The 22,505-nt window shown below is 43.5% G+C and overlaps 1 protein-coding gene across 1 annotated transcript in view; it reads left to right on the plus strand.

The window, feature by feature from the left end:
• The first annotated feature begins 11,443 nt into the window (after window positions 1-11,443).
• LOC122794902 overlaps window positions 11,444-22,505 on the plus strand; it is a 2,498,277-nt gene continuing 2,487,215 nt past the window's right edge. Inside the window, exon 1 of the mRNA XM_044063498.1 lies at window positions 11,444-11,804. Coding sequence (XP_043919433.1) covers window positions 11,531-11,804 — 274 coding nt within the window. The 5' untranslated portion in view covers window positions 11,444-11,530. The remainder of the gene's footprint in view (window positions 11,805-22,505) is intronic.

Below are 22,505 nucleotides of genomic sequence, written 5' to 3' on the forward strand. Positions count from 1 at the left end.
TACATTGGTTTCCACTGGGATGGGTTCCCCTCTGTTGGTTCTGTGTGTGAGGCGTGGCTTGCACAACTCAACAATTTGCTGCAGGAGGTCTCTGTCCACTCTATAGCGCTCCACTATCTCCAGCTCATGTAACCCGTGGTAGGTGACCCTGGGGCTGTAGACTCTTCTCCGTCTCCTCACTGTGGGTTGTCTGGCACCATTTGCATTGTCACCACCCTCAGCAAGTAGCCTATGTCTCCTTATGACAGCTATGGCAGCCCCTAGCATTTCTGCTCTGAGTTCAGCTTTTTCAGTTTTCACTTCTAATAGCTTACTCCTGTCTTGCAGTGTCTCTTGAGAGAAACATCCTGCACTGCTGTTTGCAGAGTTTTAAGTGCTTGGCTGGGCTACTATTCTGCCTGTGTAATTGCCTGCTTCTAATTGTTTTCACCTGCTAGCTCCAGCAGTATTCCCTGCTAGCTTCCTACTAATTCTGTTGCTTCCTTTTTCCTCTCTGTTTCCTCAGGGGGGAGCAATGCGCATACCAGCAGAAACATGCTCACAGTGGCTTACACGCGTGCACACATGCTTACATGGTATAGAATCTTGTTATTCGGGTTAAAGCAAGCGCACGCCAGCGCAAACAGTCTTACAAGTCTGCCAACAGGCTCCCACATGCTCAGTCTGCCTTACACGAGCGCACACTGCCCCACTCGCGCCTCATGGCACGCACACGTGCGCATGCACGCCCAGCAAGAAACTTTGGTGTAAGCAGCAGTGTACACCTTCCATTTATTGACTTTCCCATGCTTATCTTGTGGCACTCCTCTTTGTATGATATGTGTCTGACATCTGTCATGTAACATTGACCTCCAATGAACTGCATTTCTTTCTGCCATTCCCTCCTGTGATGTTACCTATCTCCTACTCTGTTCCTCCCCCTTATGTAACTCCTACACTACTCACAATGTGCTCATTTGCTATGTGACAGTGGAATTCAGTAACCTAACACTCATTTACATCAGATTGCCTACTAATGCTTAGTTACATGTCTTAGACTCAGCTTCCCCCCTTAGCAACCACTAAACGGTGGCCATGTTGATTTTGGTCTGCTGGTCCCTACCATGTAAATCCATGTATTGCATAAAACCCACCTTCATTTTTATGTTTTATATAGCGCAGCCCGTTTGCGCGGGGCTGCGCTGCGTTTAAACATTGGCAATCGCCGAAAAAAAATATTTATTTCTCATATTTGCATCAGGGTACCTTGCCAATGGCCACATATTTGGCCATTGGCATGCTGCCTGACACATATGCACCCTTTATTTGCAGCTGACATGGCTCCATTGTGTTTTTTGCAGAAACGTACTCAGTTGTCAACCGAGTACATTTCTGCAGCTAAAACGGCTCTTACACGGGCTGGTTTGGGCTTCGTACATCGCTAATCTACCTCATTTGCATGCCTTTCAGCTGCAAGTGAGGTGATTAGCATATCCACACCCACTCCATGCAAGAGACGTTTTAGCTGGTCTCTTACACGGAATTTCAGGCTGTTCCTGGATCGCGAGGGCTGCATGGAGTCTTACATTACTCTTAGAGTCCGTGCAAGCCTTCGTGAATCCTGCCCATAGACTTTAACTTAAGCAAAGGACTTACAGATATCCTGTCATTAAACCCAGGCAGTTGACAGGCATTAGCTTTTATCTGCCACTTTAATTCCAAATATTCATCAAATGCCCCCCCCCCCGAGGACCCAAATCAACATGGTCTATGGCCCCCAAATTTGAAAGAATGGATAGGGAACTTCCTAATATGTCTAAACAGTGTGTTCTTCTCATTATGTTGTTTAATGTCACACAGGTGTTGGCAAATTCTTTGTTTAAATGCTCTCTTGGTTTTACCTATATAAAATCCATCACAGGAATCACATAATGCAACGTAGACCACTCCCTTTGAGTAACAATAGTACTTTTTACAGGGCATGATGGTCCCAAACCCTTTTCCAACCAATTTTACTTTATAATAAAGGGACATTGTGAACATCTCCCACACCTAAAGTTACCAAAATCACTTGATTTAAATGCTTTTCTCTCAACTAAACCCTTCAAAGAAATGTCTTTTTTGTACACCACTGAGGGTTGTTCACCTAATAAGGTGTGCACATCATTGTCTAAACTAAAAATCACCCAGAATTTAGATATGACTTGTTTAACGTCATGAAAGTGTGTAGTGAAGGAAAGGGTTAAAGCCATACTAAATTTACTCTGCCCAACCAATTCTGCCCCGTCCCTTATGAGGCCTATGTTGGAGAACAAAACCTTGGAGATCCCTTGTTTCCTTTTCATTTTAACCTTGTCAGCTATACTACTTACAAAAGTAGTAGGATAACCCATTCTCTCCAACATTTCTTGCAATATTCCACTCTCTACCAAAATCGTTGTCATCTGATACCATTTTGGCAAGTCTAACATATTGTCCTTTAATCAAGGATTTCTTTTGGTGTAAAGGGTGCCAGCTCTGAAAATGTAACAAAGAGTTAGACTAAGTGGGATTCCCATACAAATGGGAAGTGAACGCTTTCCTATTATAGTCCTTTTTAATGGTAATATAACAAATTTGTGTCCTTAACCATGGCGGATTTCATAATCTCTCACACTACCTAACCCTCTTTTCATACTACCAGACAGCTCTGAGCAGTAGCATATCCTTCTGTGTAGCCACCAGCAACACGGGGCAGTGCAGTGGTGCAGCGGTTAATGCTGTCACCTCACAGCAAGAGGTTCTCCGGTTCGATTCTCAGTTGGGGTGCCTTCTGTGTGGATTTTGCATGTTCTCCCTGCGTTCGCGTGGGTTTCCTCCCACATTCTAAAGACATGCTTCTGGAGCGTTTCTCCCCGGGCCTCCACTGAAAACAGGATCGGTGGAACCTAGTCGGACTTTCCTGGTCAACAAATGTTAAATAAAAAAAATAAATAAACATCATCTTCCATAGCTTAAGACATCACTCAATAAATGCTTACAGTTTTTGTACCTAACTGACATAAATCTTCTTTCATCAAACATAATAAAGTCATTTTTAAGAAAACATTTTATTATTAACACTGCCAGGACTACTAGAAAAATTATTTTGCACTACTAAACCTCCCTAGTCATTAGCTCTATTGTTTTTGGTTATTATACTCCTGCCATCCATCTTACTTCTGTGCCATTCAGTGCTGATAGATGTTGGTAGAGAAGCATTGGTTACCATCTTGAATCTGATTAATTAATGTTGCCATTTGTTAACAGTATGGCATGTATAAGCTATGATAACTGGGTACAAATTCACGATCTCTGTAAAGAAGAAGTTCAGTACATGAGTCAGGATGTGCAAACACTGTACAACAAGTAAAGCAGAATGGCAGGAATATGGCAGATGATATAATTGTTTCTTTTTTTTCCAAAAAATATTTTATTATTCTTTCACAGTGTATACAAAAAGTTTGATCTATGAAGATTAGAATATATTTAAAAAAAATATATAGTCCTTTCTACTGCCTCTCAGCTTTAGCCGAGGATCTGATCAAAATGGCACAGACTGAACCCCACAATCGCTAAGGCCGGCCCTACATACGCTACTGCTTCTTATATACAGGTGTAGATTAAGCAGTTTGCCCATTTCCAGTGGCAACATCATCTGCCGTGCCATCGCAGATTAATCCAGGTACAGCACAGCCGCTCCAACTGCGGTGGTGGTGCTGCGGTAGCGTTGTCGCCTCACAGGAAGACGTTGTCCTATTCAATTCTCAGCTAGAGCGTCTTCTGTGTGGAGACATGCATGAATGAGCATACCTTCATTGACGGTTGTGCATCAGGGCCGGCGACTCAGCACGCAAAAATGAGAAGTTATGTACCTACCATAACGTTCCATGTTAGTTGTCTTCTCTCGCCTTCTTTCTTGCTGGATGGGTTCGGAGCCGAACCTCGGCTCCAACTCGGCCACTTACTAAAGCTCGAGAGCTAATTTTACTGGCTCGAAACAACCCTATATCCCATGATGCTAGGCGATAACTACACAGATCTCATTTGGTAGCTGAAAACAACCTAAGCAATATAGTCCCCCAACTGGAGAGGAGGAGGAAACGGATAACCCCGAAGGATCGCTATCTAAGCTGTAGTTACCCTAGGACAAGCTATTTGGCTGAAAGTGCAAGATCAGGACCCTTCAAAGAAGGGGAGATCGTCTCGGTCTGTCCAGGCTAGGGGGATGGTGAGCGGGATGCAAGAAAGGTGGCGAGAGAAGACAACTAACATGGAAAGTTATGGTAGTTACATAACTTCTCAATGTTAAGTTGTCAATCTCGCCTTCATTCTTGCTGGATGGGACCGTGTCCCTAGCACCTTCATCCTAGGTGGCTCATTGGAACAGACTCTTGAGAACGGTGGAACCAAAATTTGCCCTGTTTCTGGAGGCCATGTCCAATTTGTAATGCAATACAAAGGTATGAGGAGAAGCCCATGTGGCTGCCGCACAAATAGTGTCTATTGGTAGTCTGGCTTGAAAAGCTGTTGATGTGGCTAGTGCCCTGGTTAAATGGGCTCTTGGCCTAGAAGGCAATTCTTTACCTCTGAGTTGGTAAATATACGTGATCAAGGAAAAGAGCCACCTAGACAGGGTTACCTTGGATACTGGAAGGCCTTTCCTATTTTCTGCATAAGATAAAAAGAGTTGATCAGATTTCCTGATTTGTTTAGTTCTGTCCAAATAATATCGGAGCGGACGATGAACATCCAGACAATGCAGTTTTTGCTCCGCCCTGTTCGTATAATTAGGGAAGAAAACTGGGAGGTCAATTGATTGATTTAAATTTGTCTGCGAAGCCACCTTGGGTATGAAAGAGGGGTTCATTCTTAGAGAAACTCTGTCTTTGTGGAACACTAAGTAAGGATGACGAATGCAGAGGGCATGAAGTTCAGATACTCTCCTAGCAGATGTAACAGCGACCAGGAAGAGTGTTTTCCAAGAAAGTAATTTCAATGAACAGGAAGCCGCAGGTTCAAAGGGAGGTAGAATCAAGGATGTTAAAACTAGGTTTAGATCCCACTGTGGTGGAGGATCTTTGATTGGAGGTTTGAGTAAAAAGACACCTCTAAGGAATGCTTTGCAAAGCTTGTGGGACATGATGCTGCAGTCCGACAGACCTATGTGAAAATTTGAAATGGCTGTCAACTGAACTTTTACTGTGGAGGATGAAGATCCTGAATGAAAAATTTCAGCTAGGAAATCTAAGACCGAGTGAATTGGAGCAGTGAACGGATCTATATCTCTAGCCTTTGCCCCATTGCCATTTACTAGTGTAGATCCTTCTGGTGGAAGATTTAAGAGAAGCTACTATAATATCCCGGACGGGATTTGAAATCATAGGAAGCCTGGCTAGGGACGGAAGTGGAGCAACCAAGCAGTGAGGTTGAGAGAATGGAGGGATTGGTGCAGCTGCCCCGACTGATGGGCCAAAAGATCTGGCACTGGATCCAGAGGCCAAGGCTGCTCCAAGAGATAACGATGCAGGAATGGAAACCATATCTGTCGAGGCCAATAAGGGGCAATGAGAATCATCTTGGCTCTCAAGGCGGTTGCTTTCTGAATTACCTGTGATATTAACGGAAGGGGTGGAAAGGCGTAAAGAAGTCCCCGAGGCCAACCGTGGACTAGAGCGTCTCTGGAGGAATGGCCTGGAAGGGGGAAGAGAGTGAAGAAGTCAGGGCATTTGCTGTTTTGAGGTGTAGCAAAAAGATCGCAGCAAGGAAGGCCCCACTTCTGAAAAATCTCTTCTGTCACAGATCGTTTGAGAGACCACTCGTGTGGCATGAGGATAGCTCTGCTCAACCTGTCCGATATGATGTTGGACCTCCCGGGGATATGCGTTGCTATCAGAAACCACTGAGAAGAGATCGCCCATTGCCAAAGTCTGAGTGCTTCTCGACACAGGGGATAGGACTTGGTTCCTCCCTGCTTGTTGATATACCACACTACGGACATATTGTCCATTCGGATTGCAATAGTCCCCAGGGGAAGAGAGTCTTGGAGGGCTTGCAACATCAAAAGCACTGCTCTCATCTTCAGGACATTTATGTGCAGGTGGCATTCAAAAGGTTGCCATGTGCCATGGACTGTCCTGCCCTGAAAATGCCCCCCCACCCGATCAGGGAGGCGTCCGATGTGACCGCGGCGACCGGGGAGGGAGGAATAAAGGGTCTGCCTTGATGGACTTGAGGGGAGCACATCCACCAAGACAGATGATTTTTGCAAATTGGAGTTAACATGATCTTGTATTGCATAGGGAGTTGTTGGAAAAACCATTGGGCGAAAAGCATCCACTGTAGCAGACGCAGGTAAAAACGGGCAAGAGGAAGAAGTGTGATGGCGGCCGCCATGAGCCCCAATACTTTCAGGACATACCTGGCCTGAATTCTGTCGCTCTGAAGCAGAACATGGACATGATTTTGGATATCTAAGACCCTTTGATCTGTTAGCTTTGCTGAAAGCTGCACGGTGTCCAAGTTGGCACCTATAAAGGTAATAGATTGACAAGGCGACAAGGCAGACTTTTTGAAATTTATAGAGATTCCTAGCCCTCTGCAAATGTGGATGGTGTAATCTCTGGCCTAAAGAAGTTGATGCCTGGTGGTGGCGGTGAGGAGCCAGTCGTCTAGATATGGAAACACCTGGAATCCTTGACGTCTCAGGTGAGCCGTAACCGCTGCCATACATTTGGTGAACTCTCTGGGGGCTGTAGTGAGACCAAAGGGCAGGGCTCTGAATTGGTAGTGACTGGCCCCCAGCCGGAAGCGGAGAAACCTTCTGGAGCGCCTGTGAATTTTGATGTGATAATGCGCATCCTGAAGGTCCACAGAGCACATCCAATTGTCCTTGCCAGAAAGAGTAGAATGGACTGTAGCGTGACCATCCGGAATCTTGTCTTTTTTACAAACTTGTTTAGTTTGCTGAGATCTAATATTGGTCTCCAGTCCCCTGTTTTCTTTGGTACCAAAAAGAACTTTGAGTAGACTCGGGATCCTATTTGGTCTGCTGGGACTGGCTGGATGGCTCTTTTTGCTAGTAGTTTTGAAATTTCTAGCACTGCTTGTTCCCTTAGACTGGGTGGAACGTCTGGAAGGGTTCCCTTTTGTTGAGTTGGGGTTTGGATAAAGGGAATTTTGTAACCCTCAGATATAACCGACTGTACCCATTTGTCTAAAGTGAGGGAGAGCCAGGCTTTTGGGTACAGTGATAATCTTCCCCCGACTGCCTCCGAAGGTGGACAGTCGGGCAACATCTCAGGGATGTTGGAAGGGTTTGTCAGAGAGAGACTCGTTACCCTGATTCTGCGGACCCCCTCTGCCTCTTGGGCGGCATCTATTGTTGTTACCCCCTCTGCTTCTGGGGGTAAACTGACCTCTTGTGTCGGGCGTGACTCCTTGTGATTTGCGGAACCACATTTTTCCACCCTTTTGACCCTTAGGATATGGTCTGGAAGGGGTGGAGAAACGGACTCCTACGGCAGAAAGAGTCTTGCCATCTTGCTTGCATCTGGTCAAGGTGTCTTTCACTTGAGGCCCGAACAACGTCGAACCATCAAAGGTGGAGTTAGTGAAGGATGCCTTGAAGGGGTCTGCAAAATTACAAAGCCGCATCCAGGTGTGACGCCTTAAGGCCACACCTGTGCCTGTGGCCCTACTCATTCCATCGGCTGCATAGGAAATGAGCTGCAACGTGAGTTAACAATGGAGTTTAGGGTTCCTAGCTGTGAGTTGATTTTATCTTGGGACCCAGCAGCTGACGGATCCTGTAAAACTTCACCCAACTTTTTGAGAACATCTCTCTGAAGGCGGGTGAAGTGACACAAATAATTCAGCGACCGCATGGCAAAGGTCGCTGAAGAAAACATCCGCTTGCCGTACCTATTCATAGTCCTAGAATCCTTGTTAGGAGGATGGATAGGCACTGAAGGATCGGCTAGTTCCTTCTTGGTGGCTGCAGCCACTACCATGGCATCAACCGGGACACCTTTTGATAAAAATTGTCTATCAGCTGGAGCCATTATAAATTTGGAAGGCCTCCGTGGGGTGGGTTCTACCGAATCCGGAGCCGTCCACGCCTTCCGTGCCACCACATCCATAAGGGGGTAGAAAGGCAGAGACACCCAGGAGGTGGAGAGTCGAGAACCAAATGCCTCCAGGTAAACTGACTCGTCCTCGGAAGGATTAAGGGAAGACCAGTTCCCCCTCTGTTTCAGGATTTCAAGGATGTCTGAAAAAGAGACATCCTTAGAGGGGGACCTTGGGGATCCTTCCGACTCATCCAAGTCGGTATCAGATGTGATGGACTCAGGGGAGTCCACATACTTCCTCTTACATGTCCTCTTGCGCGGAGGTTCACCTGACGGATCAGGAGAAGCCTCGGAAGAGGAATATATTCCCAGTGGGGAAACCTGAGGCGTTGGATCTCTGGGCCCGGGAGCAAGAGAGTGGGAAGAGACATCAGCAGGCACCGTAGTGGGAGGAGCTGATGGAGCTGACCATTGACCCATGCACTGGGGCTAGTACTCTCCTCATCACTTCGAAGGCTCCCCTGTCAGACAGGCCAGAGGGCTCCCACTCCGAAGAACTAGGAACCCCAGGCCGCACAGACAGGGATGGCTCCGAAGCCGATGTCGGGGCTGTGCTCACCAACGCCGACGCTCCGAAAGGGAGAACGGGTCGGACAAGGGTCCGATGCCACTCACCCCCTCGGAGCCGGCGAGAGAGACCGGGTGCCCGGATCCCTCCAACGAAGGCATCAAGGAGGAGATCGGAGCAGAGGATGACGGAGCTGAAGGGGGAGGTATCGGCTCCGACGCCACAACAGTCACGGCTCCGAGAAGCTCCAGCTCCGAACTCTGGGGGAGAGTCGAAGGAGGAATAGTAGGTGGAGTTGAAATAGCCGCTGTCTGATGAGACGGGCTATGAAGCATTTGGGCCAGTGCCGGAGACTTTAACAGTCTACTGACCACTCTCTCAAGGTCATGGTCGGAAAGCCTGGACGACAGAGAAGAATGGCTCCGATGGCTCCGCTCCGAGAGCAAGGGTGACCCCAGAGCCGAATGGATCGACTCCAAAGATGGGGACCTGGACCTTTTCCCGGAGACGGATGGAGCCAAAGGAGCCGAAGATACGTCGGCTCCAGCCGGAGACGACCGTGAGGGTTGAGGTCCAGAGGTATCAGCGCCGAGCGGAGCCGATGCTGGAAGCTGTGACTCAGATGCATCGGCTCCAGCAGGAGTCGATATTGCCACAGTTAGTGAGCCACCAGTCGAAGGCTTGGAACTCAGAGCCGACGGCTTGGCTGGCTTTGAAGGCTTCCCCGACACAGACTTAGTCAGGGAGCCCTCGGGCTTTAACAAGCCCCTTAAGATTAATTTGTTCCTGCACTCCTGCAGGACTCTTGGGCTGAAAGCATGGCACACGGAACAAGAGTCCTGCAGGTGCAGGGGTCCCAGGCAGTAAACACAAGAAGTGTGACTGTCTGTCAGAGACATCTTCTGACAGAACGAGTCGCACTTCTTGAAGCCTGAGACCTTTGTGTCCTTCGACATAGCTGTCAGAGAGAAAGGGCACAATGTAAGAAAATTCACACACACACACAACACGCGCCCAATCCACACAAAAACGAAGGAAAGGAGGGATACAGTGTACAAACACGCCACAGACACAACACAGAATCCCTATCAGGAAAATGGAGTAGGCCTAAGGCCTAACTTGGGGGGGGGGAGAATAATTTGGGATAAGGGAAAAAATTAGCGCTAACGGGGAAAAGTTTGAAAATAACTGTTAAGTTAAGCTAAATGAAGAAGGGGATGGAAAAACTAAGCAAGAAGGTAACTAAATATATATATAATTCCCATCACTTACCAAGAGCTGGTAAAACGCACCTCGCTGGCTAAAGCGGCAAACGAGATCTGGGTAGTTATCGCCTAGCATCATGGGATATAGGGTTGCCTCGAGCCGGTAAAATTAGCTATCGAGCTTTAGTTAAGTGGCCGAGTCGGAGCAGAGCTCCGAACCCATCCAGCAAGAATGAAGGCGAGATTGACAACTTAACATTCTACTGCCAATCCTTAGCGGACCGGAGTTTCGCTGTGGCGACCCCTAACCGGGAAAAGCCGAAAGACACAACAGGACAGCCGCTCCAGTAAATGAGCCAAAGGCATCATACCCACCTGGTACTTGTGGTCATGTGTCCACTCAAGTTTTGCAGATTGTATGCTATTTTTAAAACGCCTACATCGGGAAAACAATTTTAATTAAGTCCCTTGGCAGCGTTGCTGTTGTACTCTGTCATTCCAGCAGAGAAACGTAACAACGAACTTTTTTGTTTAGTTGGTGCTGCCTCAGATTGAGTGACACCAACCTGATCAGCTACTGAGATACATAGCTAGCTCTCACCCTTCCATCTCTAAAATGAGGAACGCTACCTCGGATAATGTGGAACACCTAACAGTTTACTAACAACTTCCACTAGGACGCTCACAGGGTGGTTACAATGCGTTACATAATTTATACTTATAAAAAGTTATTTTGATGAATTGATGTGATTCGGTGCTATTTACCGTTGATATCAGTTTAAAATATTCCTAACACTGAAAGTGTGACAGACCCTTTCAATGTGCAACTTTGAGGAACGAGTTTTTTTTTTTTTTTTTGAAGACTCAGAACGAGGAACGTTCTTGGTAATGAGGTACACTTGAGGGGCACGAGTCTGAGAAAAGCAGATAATAAAACTGCAATAAAATGTCACTCCGCTGTACTTCTTTCCACTCACTCTGTAGTTGCAATTCCATACAGTAGTGGACCATTTTAATAGCGCAGTACCGTGCAGTTTATAACAGTGAACAAACATTACAACGGTCATCTTTACAAATGCTTAAGTCATACATTTTTATGTAAACGTGATATTCCTCCAATCAAACAACACACAACAAGCGTAATGGACAAGAAGTTCATTTTTTTGTCAAAATTAGCATTTTATCTTATTCTTGTAGAATTGTACTTGTTGCATATGGCGTTCCAGCTACAAGTTAACTTTATGCATCTATTAGAGGAAACTTTTTCCTTAAAAAATCAGGCCATTACAATTTTTTCACGTTTTCGCAAGATTTACAGGTACTATCCAGGGCAAAGATGGAGAAAGGTTAATCCAACTACAGTGGGTTACGTTGCATTTTAGCTTACACAACTCATATTGCCATATTTTGAGTGACGCCGACTGTATGACTGTGGTGACCCTCAAAACGTCACTGTGGTCTTTAGCTCAGCAGTAAAACAAAGCCGAATAAGCAGTTCTGCCTCAACTGCTGTCCAAGAAATCATTGTCGTCTCATGTGAGTTGTAAAACAGCTGCTTCCGGGTTTCTCTAGTACTGATTGGCTTTACGCATTATGTCTTTGATTTCGTAATATTTAGAGGCGGATGATCACGATATGTCATGCAAATTGAACTTTTGGAGTAGTTTAATACTTGTTCAATAGTTAAAATGTTGATTAAACTAGCTCTAGGAAGTGTTTTTCATCATGGAATACCTAAAGCCGGTGGTTTGTGTGGTTGCCGTACATTATGTCAGAAAGGGATAAGCACTGTGTTAAAGTCACGAAGGGATTTAATCTCTCGGATTCAAAGTCCCAAGGATAGTATTTTGAAGTCCTGTCTTGTTTGTTGCCATGTGTTACAATCGAAGCAGTTTTCGTCTGACAAGAAAGTGGTACGAATAGGTTGTGCATCTGGTTTCTGGGGAGACACAACCACTTCAGGTATGAATTATTATGATTGTGGTAGTGTCCCCCTTAAGGTTTGCATTACTGACTGAAGTTGCAGCCCTGCTTGTGCATTCACGGGTAAACAACACTGATCTGTTAATCAGTGGTACGTTTTATCATTTTGATAGGGTAGCTTGTGTTTGCATTATTTTTACTCTTTAAAATGTTTGCCTGTGCATATTCTTTGTTTCTTAACAATCCAGACTGAACCAGAGTGCTGATCAGACTAGACTGTTGTGATCAGTAGATCCATGCACTGTAGCCTGTCTAGCCAGAAAACCAACAGTAGTAATAAAATATTACAGATAGTACAGCACCGTTGGTAAAGCTAATCAACACAGAACTTAAAAACCACAATAGCTGCAGAGCATTACTGAAATATAAAAATAAACTATATCAACCGATCGCTGAAAATGGTCGTAGTACTAATACAGTAAATAAACATCACTTCACTGTAGCACATAGTGTAAAGTGAATAAAAACACAATTGCGTGTATTTAAATATGTAATAACAAAGCTGTGAGTTCTGCAGAAAGAACGAGAGTGGTAAAGCTGAATGATTGTGAGTGAGGGAAAAATGTGTTACAGCGAGGTGAGGGAATTTAGATGTAGTACATCAAGTATTTTACAGGAGGCATTGATAATCCTGAAAGAAAAGGTGCAGTGGGGCAGGGACATACAGGAACCAGGGGCAAGAACATTTACATCTGTACAGCAAGTGACCTGAGCAAAGATTTGAAAAAAACTTGTAGAGTGATGCTGTAAAGGTGTGAGATCAGTAAACATTGCAGAGTTTGAACTGAAAACAGCAGGGGTTAATGCACAAATGGATAACTAAATGGTTTCTTAGGGTAATGGAGAGACGCACAAGGCACAGGGTGACAGTATTCATCAGTGAAGTAGAGCTTAAAATTATGTAGGGAGAGTAGTAGAGATTTGTGAGCAAAGGGCAATATGAAGAAGCTTAAGACAGACAATCTATAGAAAATAGTGAGACACTAATGTTGGCAGTAATAAGGCTTTTTGTGAAGGTGACAAGCTTATTACCTGGTCTGCGTACTAGAATTGCTGTTCATTTGCAAAAGATTATGTTACTAGAACACATTCATTTTAAGTTGGGGGGTATCAACGTTGAAAACAAGGGAATTGAATTACCGTATTTGTGTAATGTGTAGAGACTTCCGTGTACAGTTTTAGAAACGGAATGAATATGGATAATTAGGGAATGCAGTAGATAAAGCACTGAACTCCTGAGCTTGTTCTGTTCGTAAAAAGAGTATGCATATAGAAAGGATTCAGAAAACTTGCAGAACTAAGCAGAGGGTGGTGAACAGTATACATGTTATGCTTTTTTCCCCCTCCTTATACCTTTAAAATGAGAAGATTTCTGCTTTCTGAAAATGGAGTATTAATTACGTGTGGCTAGCCTTAAATTAATGTGTAGTGCCCCAGTCCGTAATGTGGAAAAGAGCATCGATGGTACAGAGTACTATGACTGCAGTACAAGAATTGTTGGTCAGTGTAGATGTACAGGTTAACGCTGAGGTACATCTAATTAGATAAGCCTGGGAAGAGGGAATAAAGCTTGAGAAGCCCTTCTGTAACTCACTGTTGCTTTGTGAAGTAATTTAAAATTGAAGACCAGTCTTTACTTAAGAAGCTTATTATCTAGTATGTTAAACTCTCACAGAAACAGAGACATTTCTCAACTTTTATGATTTAGTCAGTTTTATCCTCAGATTTCCCCTTGCTCCTCCTGGATTAACTGTTCTTTTTATGACGTTAGACCTGCTTAAGGGTACAAACTTTACTAAATAAGTGTTATAAGACTACATAAACCCTGACACAAACTGTATTTGATCTGTTACTTTGAAGACCTGCTCTTTTGAAAAATAAAAAGGGTTCCTCCTTATGACACTGTGCAATGATATTTAATGCTTACAGACTGAGATGCAGAGAGATCATTAAAAAATCTCTTTGTTATAGCATGGTACTGTAATTTATATATTTAAAACATTCAGATAAGGATTTCATATATTAAAATTCACTGGCTGTTAGATTCATAGACTGCTACTAGGGTAACGACCAGCGGGAGCCATTTTAAGCCTAGCCAAGTTTTCCTGAAAGAATAATGATGTCTTGTAGCCAAATAAGACATTAAGGGACAGGCATTTATAAGCTACCTCTTTCCATAAGGGACAGGGGTGCCAGGTCTGGTGTAAATTTCCTCTTCCTCTTCCACTGGTCTAGGTTGCTCTTAAATTGAGTAATAGGCAAACTTAGATTCACATGGATGGGAAGCCTGTTCTTCAGAAGGGTCAGTCTCTGGTACACACTAGTCTGTCTCTCCAGCATGTTCTGTTTAATTCACAGCCAAGATTTAGGTCCTTGGACCTTGTTTTTTTGGTACTGTTTGACTTATGAATCTGCAGGAGATTTATAAGTGTGGGATTTGCTGATGCCTTATAAGCCAGGCATAGATCACACCTCAGCAGTCTATGGGAGACTGAGTAGAGGGTAAGGGTACTCAGTCTATGCAAGACAGGTTTGCTATTCCTTGTATTCTTTTTGTGATGAACGTCTGAGGTCACGCTAGTTGCTGCATATGCCTGGTCAAGTATACAGAAGGGAGCATTGTACTCTATGATTGGTCTGATAAGAGCAGAGTACAGTGGAGTAATGACCTCTTTAGACCTAGATGCCATGCTATTACATATCAGTTCTGCAACATAAAAGGATTTCCTCTCCACTGTGGTCACATTGTGGATGTAGGTTAGGCTACTGTATACAGTGGATATAAAAAGTGTACACATCCCTGTTAAAATGCCAGGTTTTTGTAGTATAAAAAAATGAGACCATAATAAATAATTTCAAAACGTTTCCCACCTTTAGTGTGATCTATAACCTGTACAGTTCAATTGAAAAACAAACATCTGTTAGGGGAATACATATAAAAAATAAAAAAACATACAATAAGCTGGTTGCATATGTGTGCACACCCTTAAACTAATACTTTGTTGAAGCACCTTTTGATTTAATTACAACATTCAGCCTTTTTAGGTAGGAGTCTATAGCATGGCACATCTTGACTTGGCAGTATTTGCCCACTGTTCCTTGCAAAAGCACTCACATCTGTCAGATTGCAAGGGCATCTCTTGTGCACAGCCCTCTTCACACAGATTTTCTATTGGATTTAGGTCCGGGCCATTCCAAAACTTTAATTTTCTTCTGGTGAAGCCATTCTTTTGTTCATTTGAATCTTTGCTTGGGGTCATTGTCATGTTTGAAAGGTGAAATTCCCCTTCATCTTCAGCTTTCTTGCAGACGCCTGAAGGTTTTTGGCCAAAAGTGACTATTTGGAACTGTTCATAATTCCATCCACCTTGACTAAAGCCGCAGTTCTAGCTGAAGAAAAGCAACCACAAAGCATAATATTGCCACCATCATGCTTCAATGTGGGGATGGTGTTCTTTTGGTGCTGTTTTTATGCCAAATGTACCTTTTGGAATTGTGGCCAAAACGTTCAACCTTGGTCTCATCAGACGATAATACATTTTCCCACATGCTTTTAGGAGACTTGATGTATTGATTTGCAAATTTTAGCTGGGCCTGGATGATTTTCTGTGTAAGAAAAGGCTTCCGTTTTGCAACCCTACCCCATAGCCCAGACATATGGAGAATATGTGAGACTGATGTCACATGTAGTACACAGCCAGTACTTGCCAGAAATTCCTGCAGCTCCTTCAGTGTTGCTGTAGGTCTCTTGGTAGCCTCCCTGACCAGTTTTCATCTCTTCTTTTCATCAGTTTTGGAGGACGTCCAGTTCTTTGCAACATCACTATTGTCCCATATTTTCTCCACTTTTTGATGACTGTCTTCACTTTGTTACATGGTATATCCAATGCTGTGGAATTTTTTTTTGTACCCTTCTACTGACTGATTCCTTTCAACAATGAGATCCCTTTGATGCTTTGTAAGTTCTCTGCAAACCATGGCTTTTGCTGTAGCATGCAACTGAGTAAATGTCAGGAAAATCCTACTAGGACAGCTGAACTTTATTTGGGGTTAATCAGAGTCTATTTAATTGATGGCGGGTGTGTACCCAAGAAGACTGAATGCTATAATTAAATCAAAAGGTGCTTCAAGAAAGCATTAGTTTAAGGGTGTGCACACTTATGCAACCAGCTTATTGTATGTTTTATTCTTTGTATTTTTTTTCCCTAACATATTTCTTTGTTTTTCAATTGAATTGTACAGGTTGTAGGTCACATTAAAGGTGGGGAAAGTTTTGAAATGATTTATTGTGGTCTCATTTTTTTATATCACAAAAACCTGGCATTTTAACAGGGGGTGTGTACAGTGTATGTGTGTACCCACATCCCAGACCACTGGGTCGACTCTTAGGGGCATATTTTCAACATGGTAATTGGCCAGGAAGGTTGACTTCCCAAAGGGTACAATTATGCATTTCTTAGTTTTGAGTTTAAGACCATTTGCTAGTCAGAGATAGGCCTTCTTGAAGAATGCTTGTGTTTGCATGGGTGTTGATAATAACCATCAGGTTGTAATAATGTGCAAACCTAATCTACAATAAACCTTTAGCATTTGCTTTCATTTCAGAGAAGTAGATGTTCATAGGTTCATAGGTAGGTACTAGGCTATCTGCCCTGGGGCCTATATAAGCCTAGCCAAAAAATGTTCCCTGGCTTTCATTACCCAAGAAAGTTATTTTCCTGCACCCATGTCTAGCAAGTGATCCCTGGGGTGAATTTCCTATTTCCCATCCAATTGTTGAGATTTTTCTTAATGAGGAGCTTTGCTTGACATGAATGGGTAGTCTGTTCCAGAGCATGGAAAGTCTCTGGGACAGGAATCTATCCCTCCAGCATGTTCTGTTTATTGTGGTGGCAAGGTTTAGGTCCCTGGAGCATGTGGCTCGGAGGGATTTGGGTTTCTTTAAGTGTAGCATGTCCAACAGATCTGGGTTTGACATGGCTTTGTATGTTGGGCAGAGGTCATCTCTGAATAGGCAATAAGTGACGGAGTAGAGCTGGAGTTTTTTGAGACTGTCTGCGTATGGCATCTGTTTGAGGCTGGTAATCCTCTTAGTGAGGTATTTCTGTGGCCTTTCTAGTTGTTGTAGATGTCTTGCGAGGTACATGCCAAATGGTGCGTTTTACTCTATAATGGGTCTGATGAGGGATGAGTAGACAGGAACAATTACCTCTCTTTTTCTGGAGGTGATCCCCTTTGTGATGAGGTGTGCCACATGGAAGGATTTCCTGACTACTGTGGAAAGGTGATTATCAAAGAAGAAACTACTGTCCACCTGTGTCCCATCACACTTTTGGTGTTTAGTAGGCTACCGCCTATGTGGTAGTTCATGGGTACAGTGTTTTTCCCAAAGGGGATGACAATGCACTTCTTGGCATTGAGCTTGAGGCCATGACTTTGACACCAAGCATCAGTCTCAGTGAGGCCCCTTTGTAGAATGTCCACATCATTAGACAATTCTATTATGGCACCTGGTTTGCAGTCATCTATGAATTTAATTAGCCAAAGACCTGCTGTATTAGCCTGGACTTCTGAGAAGTAGATGCCAAACAGGAGAGGACCCAGGACTGAGCCCTGTAGTACTCCACTTGTCACTGGACTGAAGTTGGATTTGGAGTCTGCTACTTTCACTGTGTGGGTTCTGTCACTGAGCCAGTTGGCCACCCATCTTGTGACATGGGGATTTATGCCCAGTCTAGTGAGTTTATCTATAATTCCAGAGTGGGGGGTGGTGTCAAAAGCTTTGGCAAGGTCAAGATAGGCTATGTGCACCACCTTACCCTCGTCCACGGCTCTGCCTGTATAGGTTGGTCAGGGGTTTTTAGTATGTTGGGCTTTGATCCTCCTATGCTTGTTCAAGATTTTTTGTATAACCGGTTGCTATTGTGATTTTACCAGGGTGGTTTGTCTTTTGAGTTTGTCTTATTCTTAATATGAGTGGACACAGTTTGCTCTATACAGCTATCAAGTATCACTGTACATGGATTTTATAAAAAGCTGAGTATATGCTGTGGTGTTTACTGGGTTTGAAGGTGCTTGGAATTTAGCCAAGGTGTGCTTAGTAAAGAGAGATTATCTTTGGAATAATTCCTAGAGGTTTTTGGATTCTCTGGGTCCCCGGATTTAATTTGTGTTTCAAGCGAAACTGCCTTCTGGTCAGATCTGACGAGCAAGGACATTACATTGGGTGAGTAGCATCACTCCTCCACGTTTGAGTACAAGGTCAAGGATGTTTGTGTACTCCTGGTAGGAGAATGAACCAGCTGTTCCAGGATGTTGGTATTAACAAAGTTTAGGAATCACTGCTTGAGATTGCCAGTACAGCGATCCACAACTGAATGAAAAGCAAACAAAAATATATTCATAACTAATGTTGAATCAAGTTTTTTACTAAACTGAGTTTGTGCTGAGGTGTGACATAAGAAGATCATTAAATAATTTGTAAACAAAACATGTAATATAGGCTCCAAGTTTACTATGCTATCTGTTTGTTGTCAGGTAATGTAAACTAAGTTATTGCTCTCCGAATGTTCATTCTAATGAATTCCATGTGCATTTTATGAGAGATTCCCTAGTTTTAACTAATTGTACAAAGAAAACGTTATTTATACATAACAAAGTAACAAATGTGAAACTGAAAGAATAACTAATCTTTTTCTTGAATATACATGAATAGATCGGTGTTAAACTTTTATATGGCATTCCTGGCTTAAACATAGGTTCATAAGAGGTTACTTGTAATGGCCCTAGAGCCCTTACAAGCCTAGCCATATTTATCCTGAGTTGCCCCAATTGTCGGTGTTCAGGTAAATGAAGTTCGCAGAGTTTGGGTCTATGATAGTTAATACTGACTTCCTCTGTCCAGGAGGGACATGGGCACCACTCCAAGAGTGAATTTACCATCACCCACAATTGAGTTATATAGACTACTGATTTAAACAATTTGAAAGTCAGTTTTCTGTAAATGTATTTTGGATTTATAGGAAGTTTAAGGCTATTTCAGTTTAATTACTATGTATACATTTTCAATACACACCCACAGTTTTTACCTCCTGTTTGAAAGAAGGAGAGTCCAGTTAGTCCTAAGATAAATTTGAAAGCATCCATTCAGTCATATGGGTAATTTGATGGAAGATAATTGAATAATGTTCTTTAACCTGAATGGAAGTTTATTTCAGAGAAGGTGGAGGCTCTGGGTGATTAATCTCTCTCTTTCTCCACTGTGTTTTGTTTTTCTGCTGATGACTGTTAAAGTCTCTGGTTCTAGTGGTGGCTGGGCTGTTTGATTTACTGAGTAAAGGAGGTCAAGGAACACCAAATCTGTAATGGTGTTGTAAGTGAGGCACGTATTGCCCCTCAGGAGTTTATACGCTGCAAAGTGCAGGGACAAAGCTTTCAGTACCTCCTGATAGCTAATGTTAAGTGTAGAGATGTTTTTTGTTAGAAACCTCTGTGACTTTGAGTTCTTTGAGTGTAATACATACTGAATGGGAGTATTCTGCTCTATAATTGGTGTGATCAGTGCTGAATATGTGAGGTTAGGGGGGATTTAACATGTTTGGGTGTAGATGAAATACCTTTAGCCATTAGTTGTACTAAGCAGAAAGATTTTGTGACAACAATTAAGATGTGATGATCAAGGGAGAGGGAACTGTCAACCCAGATTCTCAAGTCTTTGACTACCTTTTCATTTTGTAATGTGGAACATTTCTGTTTTCTGAAAGAAAAGGCATTACTACACTTTTTAGCCAGTTATCTGTACTAGGTGTATTAATTAATGTAAGCTGTTTCTAAAGGGTGCAGATATCTGAAGGGGTTTCAACAACTACACCAGGATAACCGTCATCAGTAAATTTGGTTAACTAGAGGTCCTACTCATCATTTTTGAGATCAGAGAAGTAGATCTCAGATGGGAGAGGACCTAGCACAGACCTTGGGGGACTCCAGTGGTTACTTAACACTGCTTGAAGAAGCACCTCCCAAGTGAACTGTAGATTCTTTCTTTCAGTCAGTTGGCAAGCCATCTTACCACATAAAGATCTATATTTAAGGCTGATGGTTTCCTTACATTTGTGGCCTGAGGTATAGTATCAGATGGACATGGCTGTGATGAAAACATATCTTAACAAGAGGGAGGAGCATAGGGTGACATACAAGAGTGGAGGAAGATGCACACAGATGGATTATATCTTATGTAGAAGGGCCAGTCTGAAGGAGAGTGGAGACTGTAAAGTGGTGGCAGGGGAAAGTGTAGTTAGTCAGCATAGAATGGTGGTTTGTAGGATGACATTGGTGATCAAGAAGAGGAGGAGGAGTGTGAGGGCAGCACCAAGGATCAAATGGTGGAAATTGAAAAAGGGTAATTGTGAGGGGTGATGTTAAGGGAAGAGTTGAGACAGGCACTGGGTGGCAGTGAAGAGTTACCGAATAGCTGGGTAACTACAGCAGAGCTAGTAAGAGAGATGGCTAAAAAGGTGCTTGGTGTGACATCTGGAAAGAGGAAGGAGGACAAGGAGACCTGGTGGTGGAATGAAGACATACAGGAGAGTATACAGAGGAAGAGGTTGGAGAAGAAGTGGGATTGTCAAAGAGATGAAGAAAGTAGACAAGAGTATAAGGAGATGAGGTGCATGGCAAAGAGAGAGGTGGTGAAGGCTAAGGATAAGGCGTATGAAGAGTTGTATAAAAGGTTGAACACTAAGGAGAAAAGGACCTGTACCGATTGGCTAGACAGAGGGACCGAGCTAGTAAAGATGTGCAGCAGGTAAGGGTGATAAAGGATAATGAGGGAAATGTACTCACAAGTGAGGAGAGTGTGTTGAGCAGATGGAAAGAGTACTTTGAGGGGCTGATGAATGAAGAGAATGAGAGGGAGAGAAGGTTGAATGATGTGCAGATAGTGAATCATGAAGTGCAGTGGATTAGCAAGGAGGAAGTAAGGATAGCTATGAAGAATGGAAAGGCTGTTGGTCCAGATGAAATACCCTTGGAAGCATGGAAATGTTTAGGTGAAGTGGCAGTGGAGTTTTTAACTAGATTGTTTAATGAAATCTTGGAAAGTGAGAGGATGCCTGAGGAATGGAGAAAGTGTTTTGGTACCGATTTTTAAGAATAAGGGTGATGTGCAGAGCTGTAGTAACTACAGAGGGATTAAACTGATCAGTCACAGCATGAAGTTATGGGAAAGAGTAGTGGAAGCGAGGTTAAGAAGGGAGGTGATGATTAGTGATCAGCAGTATGGGTTCATGCCAGGAAAGAGCACTACAGGTGTGATGTTTGCTCTGAGAGTGTTGATGGAGAAGTACAGAGAAGGTCAGAAGGAGTTGCTTTGTGGATTTAGAGAAAGCATATGACAGGGTGCCAAGAGAGGAGTTGTGGTATTGTATGAGGAAGTTGGGAGTGTCAGAGAAGTATGTAAGAGTGGTACAGGATATGTACGAAGGTAGTATGACAGCGGTGAGGTCTGCTGTAGGAGTGATGGATGCGTTTAAGGTGGAGGTGGGATTACATCAAGGATCAGCTCTGAGCCCTTTCTTATTTGCAATGGTGATGGACAGGTTGACAGACGAGATCAGACAGGAGTCCCCGTGGACTATGATGTTTGCAGATGACATTGTGATCTGTAGTGAGATTAGGGAACATGTGGAGGAGACCCTGGAGTGGTGGAGATATGCTCTAGAGAGAAGAGAAATGAAGGTCAGCAGGACTAAGACAGAATATATGTGTGTGAATGAGAGGGAGGATAGAGGAATGGTGAGGATGCAGGGAGTAGAGGTGGCGAAGGTGGATGAGTTTAAGTACTTGGGATCAACAGTTCAGAGTAATGGTGAGTGTGGAAGAGAGGTGAAGAAGAGCGTCCAGGCAGGATGGAGTGGGTGGAGAAGAGTGTCAGGATTGATTTGTGACAGACGAGTACCAGTGAGAGTAAAAGGGAAGGTCTACAAGAGGGTAGTGAGGCCAGCTATGTTATATGGGTTGGAGACAGTGGCATTGACAAAAAGGCAGGAGTCAGAGTTTGACATGGCAGAGTTGAAGATGTTAAGATTTGTTTGCACTGGGTGTGACAAGGATGGACAGGATTAGGAATAAGTATATTAGAGGGTCAGCCCAGGTTGGAAGGTTTGGAGACAAAGCCAGAGAGGCAAGATTACATTGGTCTGGACATGTGCTGAGGAGGGATGCAGAGTATATTGGGAAAAAAAGATGCAAAGGATGAAGCTGCCAGGTAACAGGAAAAGAGGAAGGTCTAAGATAAGGTTTATGGATGTGGTGAGAGAGGACATGCAGGTGGTTGGTGTGACAGAGCAAGATGCAGAGGACAGGAAAGTGACCCCTAATGGGAGCAGCCGAAAGAAGAAGAAGAAGAAGAGGTATAGTATCAGATGCTTTGCTCAGATCAAGATGAACTGTATAGAAAGCCTGACCACTGTTTCCCCCTTGTGTAAGAAATTAACAAGGCTTAACATGATCTCCCTTTGATGAATCCACATTGTTGAGATTCAAGTTTAATGAGATATTTAGTGTACTAATTTATGAGCTTGGATATGATGCTCTCCATAGCTTTACAGATTAGACTTGTAAGGCTGATTGGTCTGTAGTAATTCCCAGGGTCAGTGGTAGAGCCCTTGTGGAGGGCATCAC

Source organism: Protopterus annectens, chromosome 2.part1 (genome assembly GCF_019279795.1).
Source record: "Protopterus annectens isolate FY-2018-M chromosome 2.part1, PAN1.0, whole genome shotgun sequence".
In the NCBI taxonomy this organism is placed as follows: Eukaryota; Metazoa; Chordata; order Ceratodontiformes; family Protopteridae; genus Protopterus; species Protopterus annectens.